The following is a 17,835-nucleotide window of genomic DNA, read 5'->3' on the forward strand; positions in this document are numbered from 1 at the left end:
GCCAACTACCCAAACATCCACATTTCTCCTGTTAAAGCTGGAATATATAAAGCTGTATAAAGAGCTATCAAAATTATGATGAGGTGCAAAGAAAAGTCTCTCAGACTTAAAAGGCTAACGATGTGTTGTCTCAAGTTTTCAGTTCTTCACCAGAGAAATTTTAACTTGCACCAGAATATGTTTATATTGAATTCCAAAAGCTGCCATTTAAAATAAATAAATTCTAAAAGCTATTCTAGACACTCAGCATACATACACACACACACGTTACCAGTTAATTCATTTTGCAGAATTATGACTCCAATGAACAGCTCTTCAACTGTGAAGAAAGATCAAATCAGATAATAACTCCAGGAGTGACCCTTTTAACTAGGGATCTCCTCACTCTCTACTCATACCCCACATTTTTCATTCATATAAACGAGTATCTACAGGATTTCATGAAAGTGAAAGCATTACAGGCAAATGACATGTTGCAATAGACAAGATATTAGAAACAAGGTCTGTACAAAATCTACTTACTTTATTGAAAAGATAAATAACAGCTGCAGGAGCTCCAGGAAACGAGGAGGGCAAGGGAGGAGAAGAGGAAGAGTGGACAGTCATCTCCATAGTAACTACCACTATGAAACTCAGGGGAAAACTTGTCTGAAAGCTGAAAGAAGGATGCTACCAGTGGAAATAGACTGTAATACAACTGGAAAAAAAAAAATTGCAAATAATTTGCCACATGATCAATGATCCCTTAAGCTTTAGCTTATTTAATCAGAGCCAAGAACAAATACCAAGAGAGAAACGCAAGAAGGAAAGCATGAAATCAAAACACAATAATGACATGGCCATTACTGTACAAATTATTTAACAATAAACATACCATTAAAATAGTAAAAATACAAATGTTCAGGTTAAGAAGAAAAAAAAAATTAGCTTCCCTCAGGAAATCCTGTGCTACTAGATGCAGCAATGGGAGAAAATAAAGGAAAAGGACTATACCAGTGTAAGCTAGGTCATATATGTAAAATGCTTGTGTTTTTTCTATCAACACAAGAGACCTGCGAAGGTTCTGGAGAAGATATTTACAGTAAAAAAGATCTATGCTTTTCAAATTCAGTTCAGAGCTAGAAAACTCTTACACTCCCAAGCTTCAATGCTGGTGACAAGGACTGCCCTATTTCTGACCAGTGGTCACACCACCCCACACCTCTTCTCATCCATCTGGGAGTCTTGAGACCCACTCCCTCCTTGAGATAACATCTGCTTTGATCTGACCCATAACAACACTAACACCTGCACTGCGGTCAGTTTTGGTGAATCCATGCTCACACTGCCATTTGCAAGGAACATGTCAAGAACATATTCCTACCACTCACACGTTGTGAGTGCCAACTCACACATTGTGATCGCCAACTCACACGTTGTGATCAGCCACAGGAATAAATACAGAAAAGATTTCCTATAGTTTAGTGTATGCCAAACCAGCATACAGTATAAATACAATCTTCAAATACTTATACAAAAAAACCCCAAATATACTTAAAACTCAATGTTAGGATACACTTCCACTTTAAAATATTGGAATGGTGCTCTGGTTTTTTTTTTAATATCATTATCTTTGCAGAGCACATAGGACAACATTATTCCAACCCAGGCTGGCTTTTAACTCAGCACACATACACAACAGTTGGGTCAGAATTATAGCAGAAATGATGTTGTATGCAAACAGCCCATGGTAAATCTCCTCTAAATGTCCATATAAAAGAAACTAGATGCTTCCATCACAAGTTTGCTTAAATATTAGTTAAAACACAAACTAGGTCTCACAGCGCTTAGCAGCAAGATCTTCAGAGATCTTGTTTGGAGACTGGAGAAGCTATAGTAATGCAGCCTACTAAATCATGTCCAGCCTACCACAACAAAATGAAAAATTTCTTCTGGCAAATCAGCCTTACATTCCAAACGTTAGACTGAATTAAAGGATTAGGAGCCCACTATCACTACAAAGTAGAAAATATCAAGAATCTTCAGACTGTACTTCTCTTCCAATATCCTTTGTTTCCTAATCCTTCAGAAGACCACTAAAAAGTGGCCTTACTTCATAAAACTGTTACTAAGTTTAATCTCAGCAAACTACTTACTGCTAAACATTACAGCATTTTACATCTGTATTTCAGGAACGGATTTCTGCTTTTCCATTCTTGGCCCTTTATTCTTGCTAGAATTATTTTTATCTGTTGACATGTTTTTAAGCTCAAATTTTAATTTTATGCAAGAAACTGAATCTGTCTCATTTGATTCTGAAATCTTACCCATACTTGATGGTGCTGAGTGTTTTCTTATTAAGCAATCTCTTCTTTTCCAAAAAGACCACTGCAAATGCTAGGATGGCTAATTTCTAGGAATCAAAATTTTAAAATAGAATCCCAGTCTTTAAAATAACCTAACAGAAAAAAATCATAGCATTGCCATGATCTTCAAAATACAATTATGTGCCTTTTTTTTTTTTCCTGTCTTTGATTTTAAATTCATTTTGGGGGAATTATGAATGGAGGAATAAGTGGAAAGACACTCATTTGTAATACCTGTGACTGTTTGGGTTGGGTTCCCCCCTCCCCCCATTCATGCTGCAGGATCACGGAAATTGATTCATGGAGTGAGCAGACAAAGCTGTAGGAGATCTCACGGGCCTCAATGTTTGTTTGGTGAGGATGCAACTTTCTGCCTACGAGGGTAACACAACCCAAAGAAAAAAACATACATAATTCAAGTTATCCATGTTTCCACTATTTAGGATGAAGCGCCTTGGCTTTGGAACAGCAGCAACAGCCAGAAACAGCTAAGGGCACAGCAATGAGTCCATCTCTGCGGACATGACAAAATCCCTGGGAATGTCCACCACATGTAACGTTTCTTCTGAAGTAGCATGGGGCTTTGGGAAGAAAAAACACTCATTGGCTGCCCAGATACAGTCCTCGATGGAAAATGGTTTTAATATCAACCTGTCTTTTCGAAATGCCACTTAAGTAGATTGTCCATAAATGCCGTACTCTCTGGACAGGAGAGTAATAGAAAGATAATTTTCAGAGAGGAACAAAGTCAAGAAGGTTCTAAAAAGGATCATATCAGACAGGTGGCTCCTCTACCCCCAGATCTCAGTGGCAGCAGCCTGGGCACTGGGCTGAGCCATCAGTCAGTAGCTGAACTGTAATATCAAGGTAAGAGAAGGCCAAGCAACAGCACAGATGCACGTGGAAAATGACGTAAGAAATCATATGTGGCAAAGAATTATGTTAACCCAAACATCAGGCTAGAGTCTTATATAGACAGTAGCTTATGTGCATCAAAAAACCTCTTTCACATTGACACACAAATTTGCTTGGAAGAAGTGCCTTTCAGTACAGAATCAATTATTTCCTACATTGGTTCAGAGCAACCTCTCCCTGGTATTTAAGCAGTCAACATCTGGCCTGTCATACACAGGGGTGAGACATAAGAATGAAGTGAATGACAGTAGGGATAGTTTATCAAGCATCTGAAAGAGCGTTTGCCATACACAGAACCACAGAAACAACTGCACCCGTCCGGTGCAGTCCGGTCTGGCTTTGGAAACTCCCCTGGTCCCTCAGGGGACGAGCCCAAGCTCAAGGTCATGAAGACCGCCTCCTGCAACTCTGACTTCTGAAGATAAGGTGGCAGATGAGGACAAGCGAGTTTGAATCGGACACTGCTTAACACTTCTCAGCTGCTATAAATCGTACCTTCATAATTGTTAAATCACTACTCAGACAAGTTGTTTACATAGCTGTCTACCCACAAAGTTAAAGTGTTCCCAGATTCTTGTACCTTGTTATATCTTTGCCTGTCGGATAGAAGAATCCATCTCAACAACTTCTGTTTGTTCCTTATGAAAATACTGAAAGAACATTAATCACCTGATTTTTTCCTTTTCAAACTACACAGAATGATCTCCTTGACTTGCATGATAAAGCAGGTAATCTGTCTTTTTACTATTTCTGTGAAAATCCACTCCAATGGACTATTATTGTTTTGTTTATAAGGCTTGTTATTTAAATATAAATGTGCTGCACTAAAAATATATTCCACTCATACCAGAATTTCCAGAGGGGGGTAAAAAAAAAAAAAAAAAAAATTATACATAAATCTTACTGCCATTTTGGTTTTATTGTGGATCAATGTAGTTATTCATAAGCAAATAACTAGTGCAGATTTGCATAACCTATTGAAATTAGAAAAAAATAATAGAAGCACCTGGTTGATAAGTGGGATTACATTATGTGGTATCAGGCAACAGCTGAACACAAATACATTATATAGTGTTTCAATTATCACTAAAAAGGTCCTGGAAAAACACTTTGATATTATGAGCAGTCTCCTGTTTTCACACCTGAGTCATAATACACTGCTCTCTCCATCACCTACAATAGCGAGTAGAAATCCCTCACAAACTTACATATGTGGGAATGGAATTGACCTTGTTTTATGTCTTGTATGGCAGGTGCTAAGTCTAGTGCTAAAGAGACTGTTCATTATTAACTATAAAAACAATTTGACAAAGAAAAAAGAAACCAACCCTGAGTCCCCTCAGTCTTTTGACAGCTCTGCTGCAAGAAAGTCTTTTGCAGCTCAAGTTGAAAACGATATATCACTAAAAGAAACCACTTAAATTAGCAGTTTGCCTACCCTTGACTGGCTTTTTTTCTGCTGAGGGTGCAATATGGCTCTGCCAGCCTAAGAACTGTGCAGCCACCAGCCAGAGACCAGCGTACTTGCCTCCCCCTCCTTGGCCACATACTCCCACCTTTTCATTTGACAAACCTTGACACTCATCCTGCCCCACAATAAGCCAGTTCAGGGAGTTAAACTGGCATCTAAAAATAAAAATTTTTAAAAAAGACAAACAGGAAAATGGAGCAGGCAGCCAGCATGAGGCGAGGGGCAGGAGCACATCCCACAGATTGGCCTTGCTGTAGCATACAACCACACTTCTGACTGTCACATGCTTGAGACTGTTAGCAGAAAGCTGCTGTATTAATTAAAGGCCTCAGAAGATTCCTAATAATCAATTTCTGGCCAATCTAGCTGTGGCAGCTTAAAACACTACTGCTCCCCAGTGGGTTGTCCCTTTCTCCTGCTGCCAGCAACCTTCCCTGTAGCAGAACTGGACAAAGTGTCTTCTCCGGGGAGCTGTGCACACCCTCGGTCCAGGGGGCAACGTGCATCTGCTCTGCCACTCCTGCAAGAGGGGGAAATTTCTTCAACTCTATTTTTCTTCTAAACTAAACAAATCTCTTTGTCCCCCTTAATGGAGAAAATATTCTAACATTAAGTAAAAAACCCCAAATTTAAAGCTTAACGACTATTAAAATCAGTCAACCTCCTCCCACTTTCCACAGACGTCTATTAGCAGAACTTTACAATAAAAGATAAACGCATTTGTGCATTTGGCAATTCCTTGTGTGCATTTCTGGGAAGGGGGCCGTGTAAATGAGTAGCCACCTGATTAGTAACAGTAAGCAATAGCCTACTATCACCAAAGATTAACATGCTGTCACGTGAAGTCTGCTCTGCACGTCTCTTCTTGGGTAAGGTGAGCAACTGTTGCTCGAAAACATATAGCTGTCTCTGTACACTGTTATTAATTGCTAGTCTTAAGAGTTGCTCATAAAAATGTATGAGCATCCAGCACAGTGACTCAAACACCTTTGGCCTGTACCTATTGACCTTCTCAACTGAGAATCATAGCTGGAAATTGGAGATTCATACCAAGAACATGCAGCTACATTGAAGTTACACTTCTCCTCCTTCAGCAATTACCTTTTTATGGGTTTTTAAAATGCACGGCCTTTACTCAGTGAAGACCATCCAACCTGATAGTTTATCAAGCCTGTATACCAACGCTTTTGTTCATTTCTCCCAAAACCATTGAACAAACTAGCAACTGCTCTCACTTACATGGCAGTTAGACAGCAACCCATTACACAACAGATTCAGTGCAACATTTGAATGCTCAGCTTTTGCCAAATGTCAGAATAACACTGACACCTCTTTACTGGCTGAAAGTAGTATTTACTACTCAGGATTAACCCTCTGCTTCCCCCCAGGCCTGGTCACTTGTAATAGACACAGCTCAGACCAAAGCAAGTATTGTCCATTCTTTGAGTGGAAACTCAAACAAATCTAAGTATTTTGAAGTCCTGAGCTGGCCACTGTTGCCAATCCTCTTAAACCCCATTTATTCTGTAAGTAGGGCTTACAATTTTTGGACTGATCTGGAGACTTTGCACAGGCAAAGCTGTACATGTACTTCTTTTCCTCCTTGCCACCACCAAACTATCACAGCTGAAACCTGCAGCATCACAAAATGGCAGGTTGCACACTTTTAGTACTGTTCCATGGTTTCTGTTGCAATCTAAAACCCTACACTTAAAAAGAAATGGATGGGACTTTCCCCACTGGCTGCAAACCTGGCTGTGTAGGAAGCTCCCTCCAGTCCCCAGAGAGCAAAGGTGTTAATTACTGACAAAGTACCTATAAAGACCAGTTGGAGCCATTTGAAGCCAAACAGCACTGGGCCACAGCGTTCAAAAGCCTGGTCCATCACGCAAAGTATCTAATTTTCTGATTTTCTGAACAAAACCTGCAGCATTATATTAAATCAGCATACTTTCACGAGAACCGCAATCTCTTTCCTCTCATCATGATGCTCTCTTTACAGCATGTGTGGCTCTTCAATCAAGTTATGTTACTAGGAAAGAGGTTGAAACTGAAAAAAAAAAGATGTGATAAACCTGGAGCAGTGCTTGGTTGGGGGTTCTACTGTTGGGTTACGCAGCTTGGCATGTATGTGTGAAATACGGAATACTTGGCAGTAATCCCTTCACTGGTCAACAGGCAGGCTGGTAGGGATTTACCTCCCCCACAGATGCTTGTCAGCACCTACCTGTCTACAGCTAAGTCCTCTGATCAGTAACTCACTGGGAGCATCCACTGCCTAGTTTTGACCTAAGGAAAATCTACACTAGAGATGGCTGGCATGGCCTTGTAAGACCACAAGGCAATGCTAACTGCTAGCAAACGAACCGTCCACTCAGCTTGCTACGAGAATTGGCACTTCCTATTCATCCAGTTTCAGAGATGATTTGCACGAGAGCCTGGAAGAGTTTGGATCAACTATAAATGCAAATTACACACACGCATGCTGCACACACACGAGTCTATCTCCCTATTCCATTTATATAATGTGTCCTGCTCTAGCAGGGGGGAAAATGCTGCCAGATCAGTCCACTGAACTGACCAACTTGGGGGCCAGAAGATTGCCAGACACAACGGCTGGGAAGGAGAGGGAAGAAGAAACTGGGAACAGACTGTTTGCCTCCACAGTACCAGCCTGCCGTTACACTGAAGAAACGCAAGGTCAAACCAGAGCCTTAAACTGCTAAACAAACTGGAGCCCCTTACAACAGCCTCCCTTATTTACTATGCTTACTTGCTTAGCACTCTTTTTGTTTCCATTACTGGTGTGAAATAGAGGTGACCTATTCCCCTAGATGACAACAGGTTCAAGTTTCCAAAAGAAACATTCCTGCCATACCCCCCCCCAAAACCCCACCCATAAAAAACTAAACAGTAACATACATATATGCACAGTTCAAGCACCGCAGGAAACCTGGTACTCAAAACACACTGTATTATATATAGCAAGTTCCAAACACGTATGCTTTGCTAAGTGCACCAATCCCTAAAATCATTTCACTGCATATACCACCAGCTATATACCACAGTATTTTGAGAAGACAAATACTTGTTTTGGGGAGGGGAAAAAACTGCACGCAGTACATGCTAAAGCTACAGTGTTTAAATGTGTATTTTAGTACAAGAGTGTCATTAGTTGTACACACAGCTGAACAGACAATTGAAAAGTTTGATTTTGAGGAAGCCCGGGGGAAGACAAGGAGGGCACAATTTCTCAAAACTTGATGAGCTGAGGCAGTGAACCCATAGATCCCATTTCAGTCCCATCCCCCCTCCTCATCCTCCTGCATATCCTTTGTCCACCCAGTATTCCTAGCACAACTCTATGCGGGATCCCAAGATGACCTGGATCAAGGAAATATTACGTATTCAGCTAGACAAAACGAAAAAAAAAAATAAAAGGAAACAAGAGGAAGACATCAAAACACTCAATATGCTGCAATACGGCTTAAGAGAAGGAGCCCAGAAGAGGTCTGTCTGCAAAGAGGAAGCTGGGGGAGGAAAAATGTAGATAAAAGTCTGTGTTGGGTGTAAATGGAAACAAAACAGGAACGTTCTCCTTCACAGCAACTGCAGCAACAAATGTAATATTATGTCAACGGTTCACGATGCATGAAGAAGAACTGAAATGATGCTTTGTCTTCCACAAAAGCCAAAAAGATATTTTTCATCTTAGCTTCTGTTTTGGGGTTTTTTGTTTTGAACCTGAAAAGTACCAAAGGCACTGAGTTCCCTATTACTAGGCCTGAATCACCCAGCTGCTTCTCAAGTGTCTGAATTCCCACAGCCAAAAACTAGCAAATATTCCTCCAAAAAAATTTCGCATGCTATACTCAAATGCAGTTTCTTGGGACAGTGATGTAGCAATCCCACTCATTTCAAAGCTGGACTGCGCAGGGCACCAGAAGCAGGGACAGCGTAAGGGCCAAGCCCTCCTACCCCTTGCCAGCCCCAAGAGAGGAAGGTGATGTCCCCTTGGTTGCACCGGCGGCTGCTCCTGCAGCCGTGCTGTGAATAAGAGATAAAAACCCAAGCAGATTAAAAATAAAAGAACCCTGGCAAAAAGTCTCAATCCATCTTCCTCTCGCTATTATTTTTAATCCTAACCAGCTCCTTGAACCTACTCATGGTATGACCCTGCAAGCGGTTGTGTCAGCACAGCTGAGGAACGAGGGGACAACGCAAGTGCAGAGGGCGGCAAAGATTCCTTAAGATAACGTGCAAGCAACAGTGGCAACGCCGTGAAACAATGATCACTGTCTCCCAGGATCAACACCTACAGTGGATGTCAGCTAAATTTCTAAGCAGAAATCATTTTCAAGCCTTCGTTATATCTCATAAAGCAAAAAATACACACACAAATATTTTTCTACTGACCAGCAGTAGGATGCAATAAGCCTTACAAAATTTCTACCAGTACAGAAGATAACACAAATTTTATTCTGATACACCAGAGGAGCTAAGTGGGCATATTAACTAGACTTTGAGTTTGTTGCTCGGAGGGTAGAAAAGGTTGTGGGGACCAGGGGTGGGGGACATGGGAACAAGAACAGGGGGGTGTCCAGGAAAACACCACTCTCCTCACCCCATCGGGCTTCTCAGGGGAATCATAAGGTCACACAGAAAACAGGAATACTTTTTTTGTTTGAAAAAGAACTTTATTTTACAGTTCATTTTGGCTTGGGACTAGGATGCAAGGAGTGTGAAGGAAAAAGGTTGAGAAAGCATTTTCCATTTCTCTCTTTTAAATGCCATTTTTCAGACAGCCTGTTTTGGTTCTTACTTCATACAGAGGACAACTCCCAGCCTCCTGCATTCTCAGCATATTTTCTGTAATATGCTTGAGTCCTACGATTTTAACCCACATTTTGCACATTCAGAATAAAAACTCGTAAGAGTTCAACAAGGAACTCATAACTGACTTCTAGGAAAGAGGAGGCAGCTTGCTACAGCAGTATCTCAAAGTAGTCCTTTGCAACTGATACCCACCACACTGCCTTACTATACAGTTTCTCTTCTCCGAAGCATGTTTTATTCTTTTTTTTTTTTTTTTAAACTTCACATGGTTTCATTCACAGAAAATTAAAAATACCAACAGTAACACTAACTACTTTAGTGATGCTTTCCTTGAAATTACACACACATATGTATTGACACGTCCCTGAGAGGCCAAAGCCAGGGAGGAGGAGGGAGGGCAGGAGGGGAGAGTCTTAAGGCATTTAATTTAGCAATCACATACTGCAGAACAACAACTGCTTTTCCATGCTTTCCAAAACAACAACAAGAACCATCTATACCGATGGATGAAGCAAAATTTACTATATCCTCACTGTTACTAGAAGGACTCCACACTGGAAAGTCTGTTTCTGGTAGGGCAGTATGTGCAACCGTACCCTACTAATAACGTAATCACAACCTTATAGCACAAAAGGGACAAAGCAGAAAGGCTATACTTTAATCATAATGCACTACTGACCTTTTCCTCGAGGGCCCTTCTTCAAAATCTGAAGAACTAACATCGTTGCTCGTTGAGGACACTTGCGATGCATCGTCCTTCTCATTCTCCAGCTGTTCTGATCCCGGTCCTAATCCTTTAGATTGGCCATTAGTGAGAAGTCCTGCAAATGTGACAAAGTAGTACACAATATTCAAAACCTGCATTACCAGTGCCAAATGGATTTTAGAAAAATTCACGTGACACTAACAGTAGAGAGCTGACGCCCAAAGCAACCATGTTGCAAAAAGATACGCTGATAACATTGATTTTACATAGAGGTATCCAATAAGAACCTGCCTGATTGTGTTTTTCCAGTTTGGTTAACTGTGAGCCCCCAGTCCCAAATAACTACACTACGGGTGTTTTCAATTGTATTTATAATCTTGTCACATCCCTTACTCAAAAAGGGACACAGCTTAGAGTCATAAACTCATCCCTGTTTTACAGAACTCCTGTTGACTGGCATAGATGAGAGCCTTTTGTATTTCTCTGTAGATCAATATAAAATTAAGCTGCTGTTTGGTCAATTTGTCATCATCTTGCTCTTCATTCTGCTGCTTCCAACTATTGCAATTTATGATCCTTTTTAAAAAAAATCCTAAATCCCAAAGAGGAACATCAAACGCCTGTTTCTCAACTCTGATTCTTCTAGCCAAATGTCACTCAACTACAGAAACTCCAGACTGCCAGTAAAGGTACACAATGCAGGGAAAATGTTTGCCACAGCTGCCTTCCCTTTTGTGCCTTTTCGCTCCTGGAGGAATACTACAGTAAGCAGAGTCACATAGATGGAAGAAAGCATTGGGCATAATGTTTAACAAATTTTGCATATTCTACTCAAATGACTAATATAATTTGACTCTTACAAACAACAGCAGACAGACAGTGAAGCTGCTCAGACTTAAGGAAGAATTAAAATAGTAACATACTCTTCAGTAGGCTTTGGGATGAGAGGGAGGAAAACTACTAAGAATTTTATCAGCTCAGTATCTGCTTGGTGTTTTAAGAGCTTATTACCAGAGAAGCTGCAATTTTATCCAGGAGAATGCCTTCCCATCTCTCCACCAAAATACTTTTGCAAATGGCATAACAAAGCTTTGTTTCACAGCTATATTTCCTCAGCGAAACACTGGTAGGAGGACTCCCCTCCCTTGGTCATCTCAGTACCCCTTTCTATAATTGTACCTTAGAAAGAAAACAGGGATGGGGCTGACCCCTTCCAAGATAAGCCAGGCAGCGAGGCTTAGGAGTACTAAACCAAAAATGCTTACTAATAACAGCAGTTCAAAACTTTCCACCTGTGCTACATCAGTGCTACACCATTTCAGACCTCTGTTTTCAGGAAAATCACCGTTTAGCACCATCAATGCACTTACTCATCACATAACCGAGCATTCAACCAAGCTCAGCTTCAAAGAGACACCAAAGCATAACCAGAGCAAGCTGTCTGCTCTAAGTACTGGCACCTCGGCCACAGCCACGGCCAAACACTCCCTCCCCGCAAGGCCATTTATTCACTGCTCGCTTGGGCACCACCACTGAGCGCAATACATCGTCTGCTAGTGGCCTCTCGAACCTTTCAGCACTTCCGATTCCAATCTAATCGCTCTGATTGCCCGTTTTTAAACGGCCTAATCCAAAGTCTGCATCATATCACTACATCATATCGCTCTCTTCTTTTTCCAATCAAAGTTTGCTCTTACTCATTCTGAACTACACCAAATTTCTCTTGACTTAGAGTCAGAAGTGGCTACATGGCGGCCACATGCTGCAGTTTTTGTATGCTGTTTTTAAAATACTACCTACAAAGCAGAAGCCTGGATTTTTTTTGTGGGGAAGATGCAGTGAACTGATAGCTCAATTTTTTTATTCCTAATATGGAGCACACAAAGCAAAAGTTGAAACTAAGCACCAATTTTTGCATTAAAATGTCTCTTCTAGCCAGCCTAAGACTGGCAGGGAGAAGTTAAATGACCCAATTTACATTTTCACTCCCCTTTTGTTAAACTCCTTTTGACGCTTCCTTTCCATTACAGAGATCTCAAACTGTGACTCAACAAATAATACAAATTTCAGTATCAGCACATGATACTACAACAAGGTTTGTAATGTAACACAATGATATGACGGGGGGTGACAGCATCCCTTCAAAGCATTCCCGAGAAAATGAAGGCGACCTTTTAAAAAAATTAAATACATTCTATTTCTATGCTGAATTCACCCTCACTAGAAGCCCTAGTGCCCAAGTTTATTCTTAAAAAAAGTTTCAACTTTTGCTTTGCATTTTCCTTGAAACCACTGCTGATAAAATTTACAATTTTTAAACTCCAGAGAAGTCTAAATCAAGCCTATCATTTGAGGCCTGATACTCAGTAACTTAACTCTTACGGCAGAATTTGATTAGGTTTTCCAAAAGCAATATTTGTTCTGGAGACTTGCCATACGTAAAACCCAGTAACCTGAAGCATATGAGTCAAGAAAATCACCTTTTGGGCTGTCAACTTGCACGCACTTGGAAGGCAATTTTTTATTCATCCTTTCACCCTGCCAAACCATCAGTGGATGTGGAAGACAAGCATGATTTGTGTCCCTTAAGGAAAAATATAGGTTTGTCTACTATTATTCATCATAACCAGCACCATCCCAAAACACAATAATACTGCAGATAACTGAAGTTAGCTATCGTCAGCTGAAACCAATTAAAACAAGTGCCCTAAAACAGAGCCATAAAACTACAAATGAGAGATACTGATAAATAATGGGAATGGGTGTCACGTTCTACAGGTTTTCAGGGCCAGCATAATTGCAAAATCCGCTCCGAAGTGATGAAAGGTACAGACAGCCACAGTCCACAGCCTCCTTCTAAGCACTGGAGAGAAAGCACATGCTGAAGTAGGCTGTTATAAAGTTTATTGCCACTCAATCATTTTTATATCAAATGCATTCAGTTTGCCCCCAGATACCTCTTCCTTCAAACACCACTCCTGCTATCTATAACTGCGATAAACCACATTCTTTTCTGCTGTGCATCAATTGGCAGCTATAAAGGGTCTGGAGGCCCCAGGATGGGGTGGGGACCCCACAGTCGTGCCAAGTGACACTTGGGCACCCCCATCACCATTAATGAGTTGGCACTGGTGCAACTGACGGGACATACAGGACTGCCGGTGCACTGCAGGAACAGAGTCCGGCGCACATTCATTCACGTGGGTTGACTCTCCGAAGTTAACCAAGTTGCAGGAAGCAGCAAGCATTCGTGTTTCTTAAAAGCAAAGTACTGCAATTGTGTACGTATGTAAAGAGGGAAAAGCAACCGTGCGAGAAAATGGTCTTTTGCATAGTCTGAAGAGCTGAACCACTCTTCAGTCTTGGTTACTTCAGACCACCCAGCAACGGTCAAGGAACCAGCAAGCCATCAAGAGCCAAATAAAATCAAAGGGACAAATAGGTCCTTTACTGCTTTTCCATGGCTGTGCCCTTCAACCTCTAAACCATGATGCCAGCGAGCCCTGGCTCATGGCAAAGCCTGTGACCGCTTACATTCTCAGCTACTGGAGAGCTAGCAGCGTCTGCCTGTCCCTTGCCCACTGGGCTCATCTCAGGCTCAGCTCTCACTGCCTTCTCCCCTGGCAGCTGGACTAGTGACCAACCACAAGGCCTGAATAACTAGGCAGAATAAATCTGGGTTGATAAAAATAGACTTTATTCCTGTAATATGAAGTGTTTGTTTTAAAAGTCAAATTAGATTTTTTAATATTTTAAAAAAACTAAACCTCATTAAAATTAAATTTGAAAGTACAGCAACTTGGATTATAAGTCAGTGTAGGATTTCATATATTAAAATGACTTACATAAAATAATAATTTATATGTAGAGTGAAGCAGTGCATATTTGCTGCCAAAGTTTAAAAGGAACTGAAACACTGAATGGCTCAAAGTCACTGAATAAACACTGCTTTAACTAAGTCACTAATAACGAATTATTTAATTAAGTCAGAAATACAGTAACTCACATATCAAATGACATCTGTGGTCCCTTAAATACACTGTCCTGGCTCTAACTGATCAAGACTAGATACTTTAACAGAAAGGCCAAGTACTAATTCCTAGTAATTAAGAAGGGTAACTTAAAACTGAAACATGGAGATCTTAACATCCTTTCTAAAAATGTATCTTAGCCACATAAATGTCAACTTCACAGTTTTGCTGAATTCTTTTTTAAACTTCTGCATAAGCTGCAATAGCAAACTGCAATTTTATTTACATGCTACTTAAAAAGACAAAAAAAAAAATCCACTTATCAGCTTCTAACTGCATTGAGAAAAAGCAGCAAATGTGAATATTACGTCCACTCTGTTACAAGTTGGGGAAAGCAGAAAAGCCCTTTCTGCCCTCTGCACCCCAGTCATTATTAAAGAGACTTCTATCACCTCCTTTTTATTTGCCTTCCACACTCTGAATGTTTTCAAATCCGTCTGTGGCTACAACTTTGTTTGTTTTTTCACACGCAGGAAGGGCTCTACAATGAGCTGAACTGTACCCTCTAGGGTGATCCAGACAGAATCCGGATATCATGGCTTTACAACCCTTGCAGAGCGTGCTCCCTCTTGTTCCCACTGCATCTCACTATCCCTTTTGCTCCTTGATTGTGGTTGTTAACTGAGTGGAGATCTTGCTGAGCCTTCTCCAGCAATGGCCATGTCCCTTTCACCAAAAACAGTGTGTGTAAAGAACAGTTAAATCTGCTTAAATGAGCTTACTTCAGGGAGCTTGCACTGACTCAAGCGAATCGCTTTTCATAATAGTCTAGCAAGTAAGACTTACTATTCCAGTGCAGGCAGGGCTTAATTTATATTGGTACAGATTCGCTAACCTTACCATTTTTGGCGCTACACACACACACTTTTAGCAGCAATCTACAACTCTATTCTCAAGCCACGATCTAACCCATCTCTGGTCATCTGGAGAGATGGCTGACAGGCATGTGCAGGGCAAGTCTTGGGAGCACCTGAACACATCATGCAAAATCACAGTACCTTGGAATGCACCATACAAAAAAACACTGTGTAAGTATAAATACATAGTATGAAAACAGAGGAGGAAAAGAGAAGCAGAAAGCAGCAACATAAGGGAAGACGGAAAAAATGCAAAGGAGGGTTTGGGGTTAGTTAGTTGGTTTTAAGAACAGATGAGATTACAATTACTGGTATGTTCTTCATTATTAAAGTTACTGAATAATCAGGAAACCAAAGGGGAGCATCTGAACAAACCTCAGTATCACGTGGTTAGTTGAACACAGTGGTTGGGTGAAGGGACTTTCACAATGTTTCCAAAACACTATTTCTACATCACTTACTCTAATGCCAACAAGGCATCTGAGCATGAACATTTCCGTGTTCTTACAACAAGATAGCAACACCTATTTTAGTTCGCCGTTTCCCAGTCCTAAGGCAGCTTAGGAAAAGAAACACATTCAATTGTATTTCCAGTCAGTGGCAACCCACAAAGCCATCACATTAGAAAAATCAGCAGTCAACACCACACAAACACAAGCCAAAGATATCAAAAGCATTAACTGACCTAAATAAGGGGGATTTCAACATGACCATATTCACAGCTTTCTATATGGGATGAACACCTAACATGAGCTGGTCCGCACAGTTCAGGGCAGGCGAGCCATACGGCAGATCTCAGCTATATGTGAAATACGTAACTCTGCTCCTGGGTGCTTCTTGACCACACATGGACACCCACTTCCCACTGCCAAGAGATACAGGGTTTGCCTCCCCCCGGCACCCTCCTCCTTTCATTCCTCCCTGATCCCTGCAAGCTGAACTGCTTTGGGCTGGTACAAAGGCCCAGTTTCCAGGGCAATTGGCAAAACAAACACAGACAAGTTACAAGAAGTTAAAGTGGATTTACTCGAAGCAGCATTCTCACCGCACTGGGACGACAGTGTTATTTATGAGAGCATGCAATAGCACGGATTGTAGTTATGTAGGCACGGAGCTAAAGTTTTGTTCACTTATGGAGTAACATACCCATCCAAACTTCAGCTGTGCAGTCTTGGGAGTTGCACAGGAAAGCTTTGTTTAAAAAAAAAAAATTAGTTATTTTCTTCTTTGCACAGGAGTTAGCAGGGCTCATTGAAAGAGTTTTAAACTAGATGTGAAGGGGGAAAGGGATAAAACCAGTGTCACTAGAGATAAGCCTAGGGGCAGTACGCCAATGTTTGAGGGATGGTGTGCTAGCGAGGTCCTTTGGTCTGCGGTCTCAGCGGAGGTAGGGGATGGAGATCCATGTGGCAGCAAAGACGCAAGGGTAATGGATGTGTTAGAAACCACGGAAGTGCCTTAGAATGCTCATGTAGAAATGAGGGCTTCTCCCCGCAAAAAGGTAGCGGGATCAATAGCCCAACTGAAGTGCATCTACACCAATGCACGCAGCATGGGCAACAAACAGGAGGAGCTGGAAGCCACTGCACAGCAGGAAAACTATGATATAGTTGCCATCACGGAAACGCAGTGGGATGACTTGCACAACTGAAGCACTGCAATGGACGGCTATAAACTCTTCAAACGGATAGGCAAGGAAGGAAAGGCAGTGGGATAGCCCTGTATGTCAGGGAGTGTTTTGATTGTCTAGAGCTTAATGACGGTGACAATAGGGTTGAGTGTTTATGGGTAAGAATCAGGGGCAAGGCCAACAAGGCAGGTATCATGGTGGGAGTCTGTTATAGACCACCCAACCAGGATGAACAGGCAGATGAAATATTCTATAAGCAGCTGGGAGAAGTCTCATGATCGCTAGCCCTTGTTCTTGTGGGCGACTTGAACTTACCAGATGTCTGCTGGAAATACAATACAGCAGAGAGGAAACAGTCTAGGAGGTTCCTGGAGTGTGTGGAAGACAACTTCCTGACACAGCAGGTGAGTGAGCTAATTAGGGAAGGCGCCCCGCTGGACCTGTTGTTTGTGAACAGAGAAGGAGTTGTGGGTGATGTGACAGTTGGAGGCTGTTTTGGGCATAGCAATCACAAAACAATAGAGTTTTCAAGTCTTGGAGAAGTAAGGAGGGGGGTCAGCAGAACTGCTATCTTGGACTTCTGGAGGGAAGACTTTGGTCTGTTTAGGAGCCTCATTGACAGAGTCCCTTGGGAGGCAGTCCTGAAGGGCAAAGGAGTCCAGGAAGGCTGGACATTCTTCAAGAAGGAAATCTTAAAGGCGCAGGAGCAGGCCGTCCCCATGTGCTGAAAGACAAGCTGGCAGGGAAGATGACCAGCCTGGCTGAACAGAGAGCTTTGGCTGGAACTCAGGAAAACAAGGAAAATTTATGACCTTTGGAAGAAGGGGCAGGCAATTCAGGAGGACTACAAGGATGTTGTGAGGTTATACAGGGAAAAAATTAGAGGGGCCAAAGCCCAACTAAAACTTAATCTGGCTACTGCCATAAAAGACAATAAAAAATGTTTCTATAAATACATTAGCAACAAAAGGAGGGCTAAGGAGAATCTCCAACCTTTATTGGATGCGGGGGAAAACACAGTGATGAAGGATGAGGAAAAGGCTG

At 41.5% G+C, this 17,835-nt stretch overlaps 1 protein-coding gene across 1 annotated transcript in view; it reads right to left on the reverse strand.

Moving 5' to 3' along the window:
• The window catches only part of JARID2 (jumonji and AT-rich interaction domain containing 2), a 234,870-nt gene that overhangs the window by 95,032 nt on the left and 122,003 nt on the right, over nucleotides 1-17,835 (reverse strand). Inside the window, exon 3 of the mRNA XM_076330593.1 lies at nucleotides 10,247-10,388. Within this exon, the coding sequence (XP_076186708.1) occupies nucleotides 10,247-10,388 (142 nt within the window). The remainder of the gene's footprint in view (nucleotides 1-10,246; nucleotides 10,389-17,835) is intronic.

This window comes from Aptenodytes patagonicus, chromosome 2, assembly GCF_965638725.1.
Source record: "Aptenodytes patagonicus chromosome 2, bAptPat1.pri.cur, whole genome shotgun sequence".
Classification (NCBI taxonomy): Eukaryota; Metazoa; Chordata; class Aves; order Sphenisciformes; family Spheniscidae; genus Aptenodytes; species Aptenodytes patagonicus.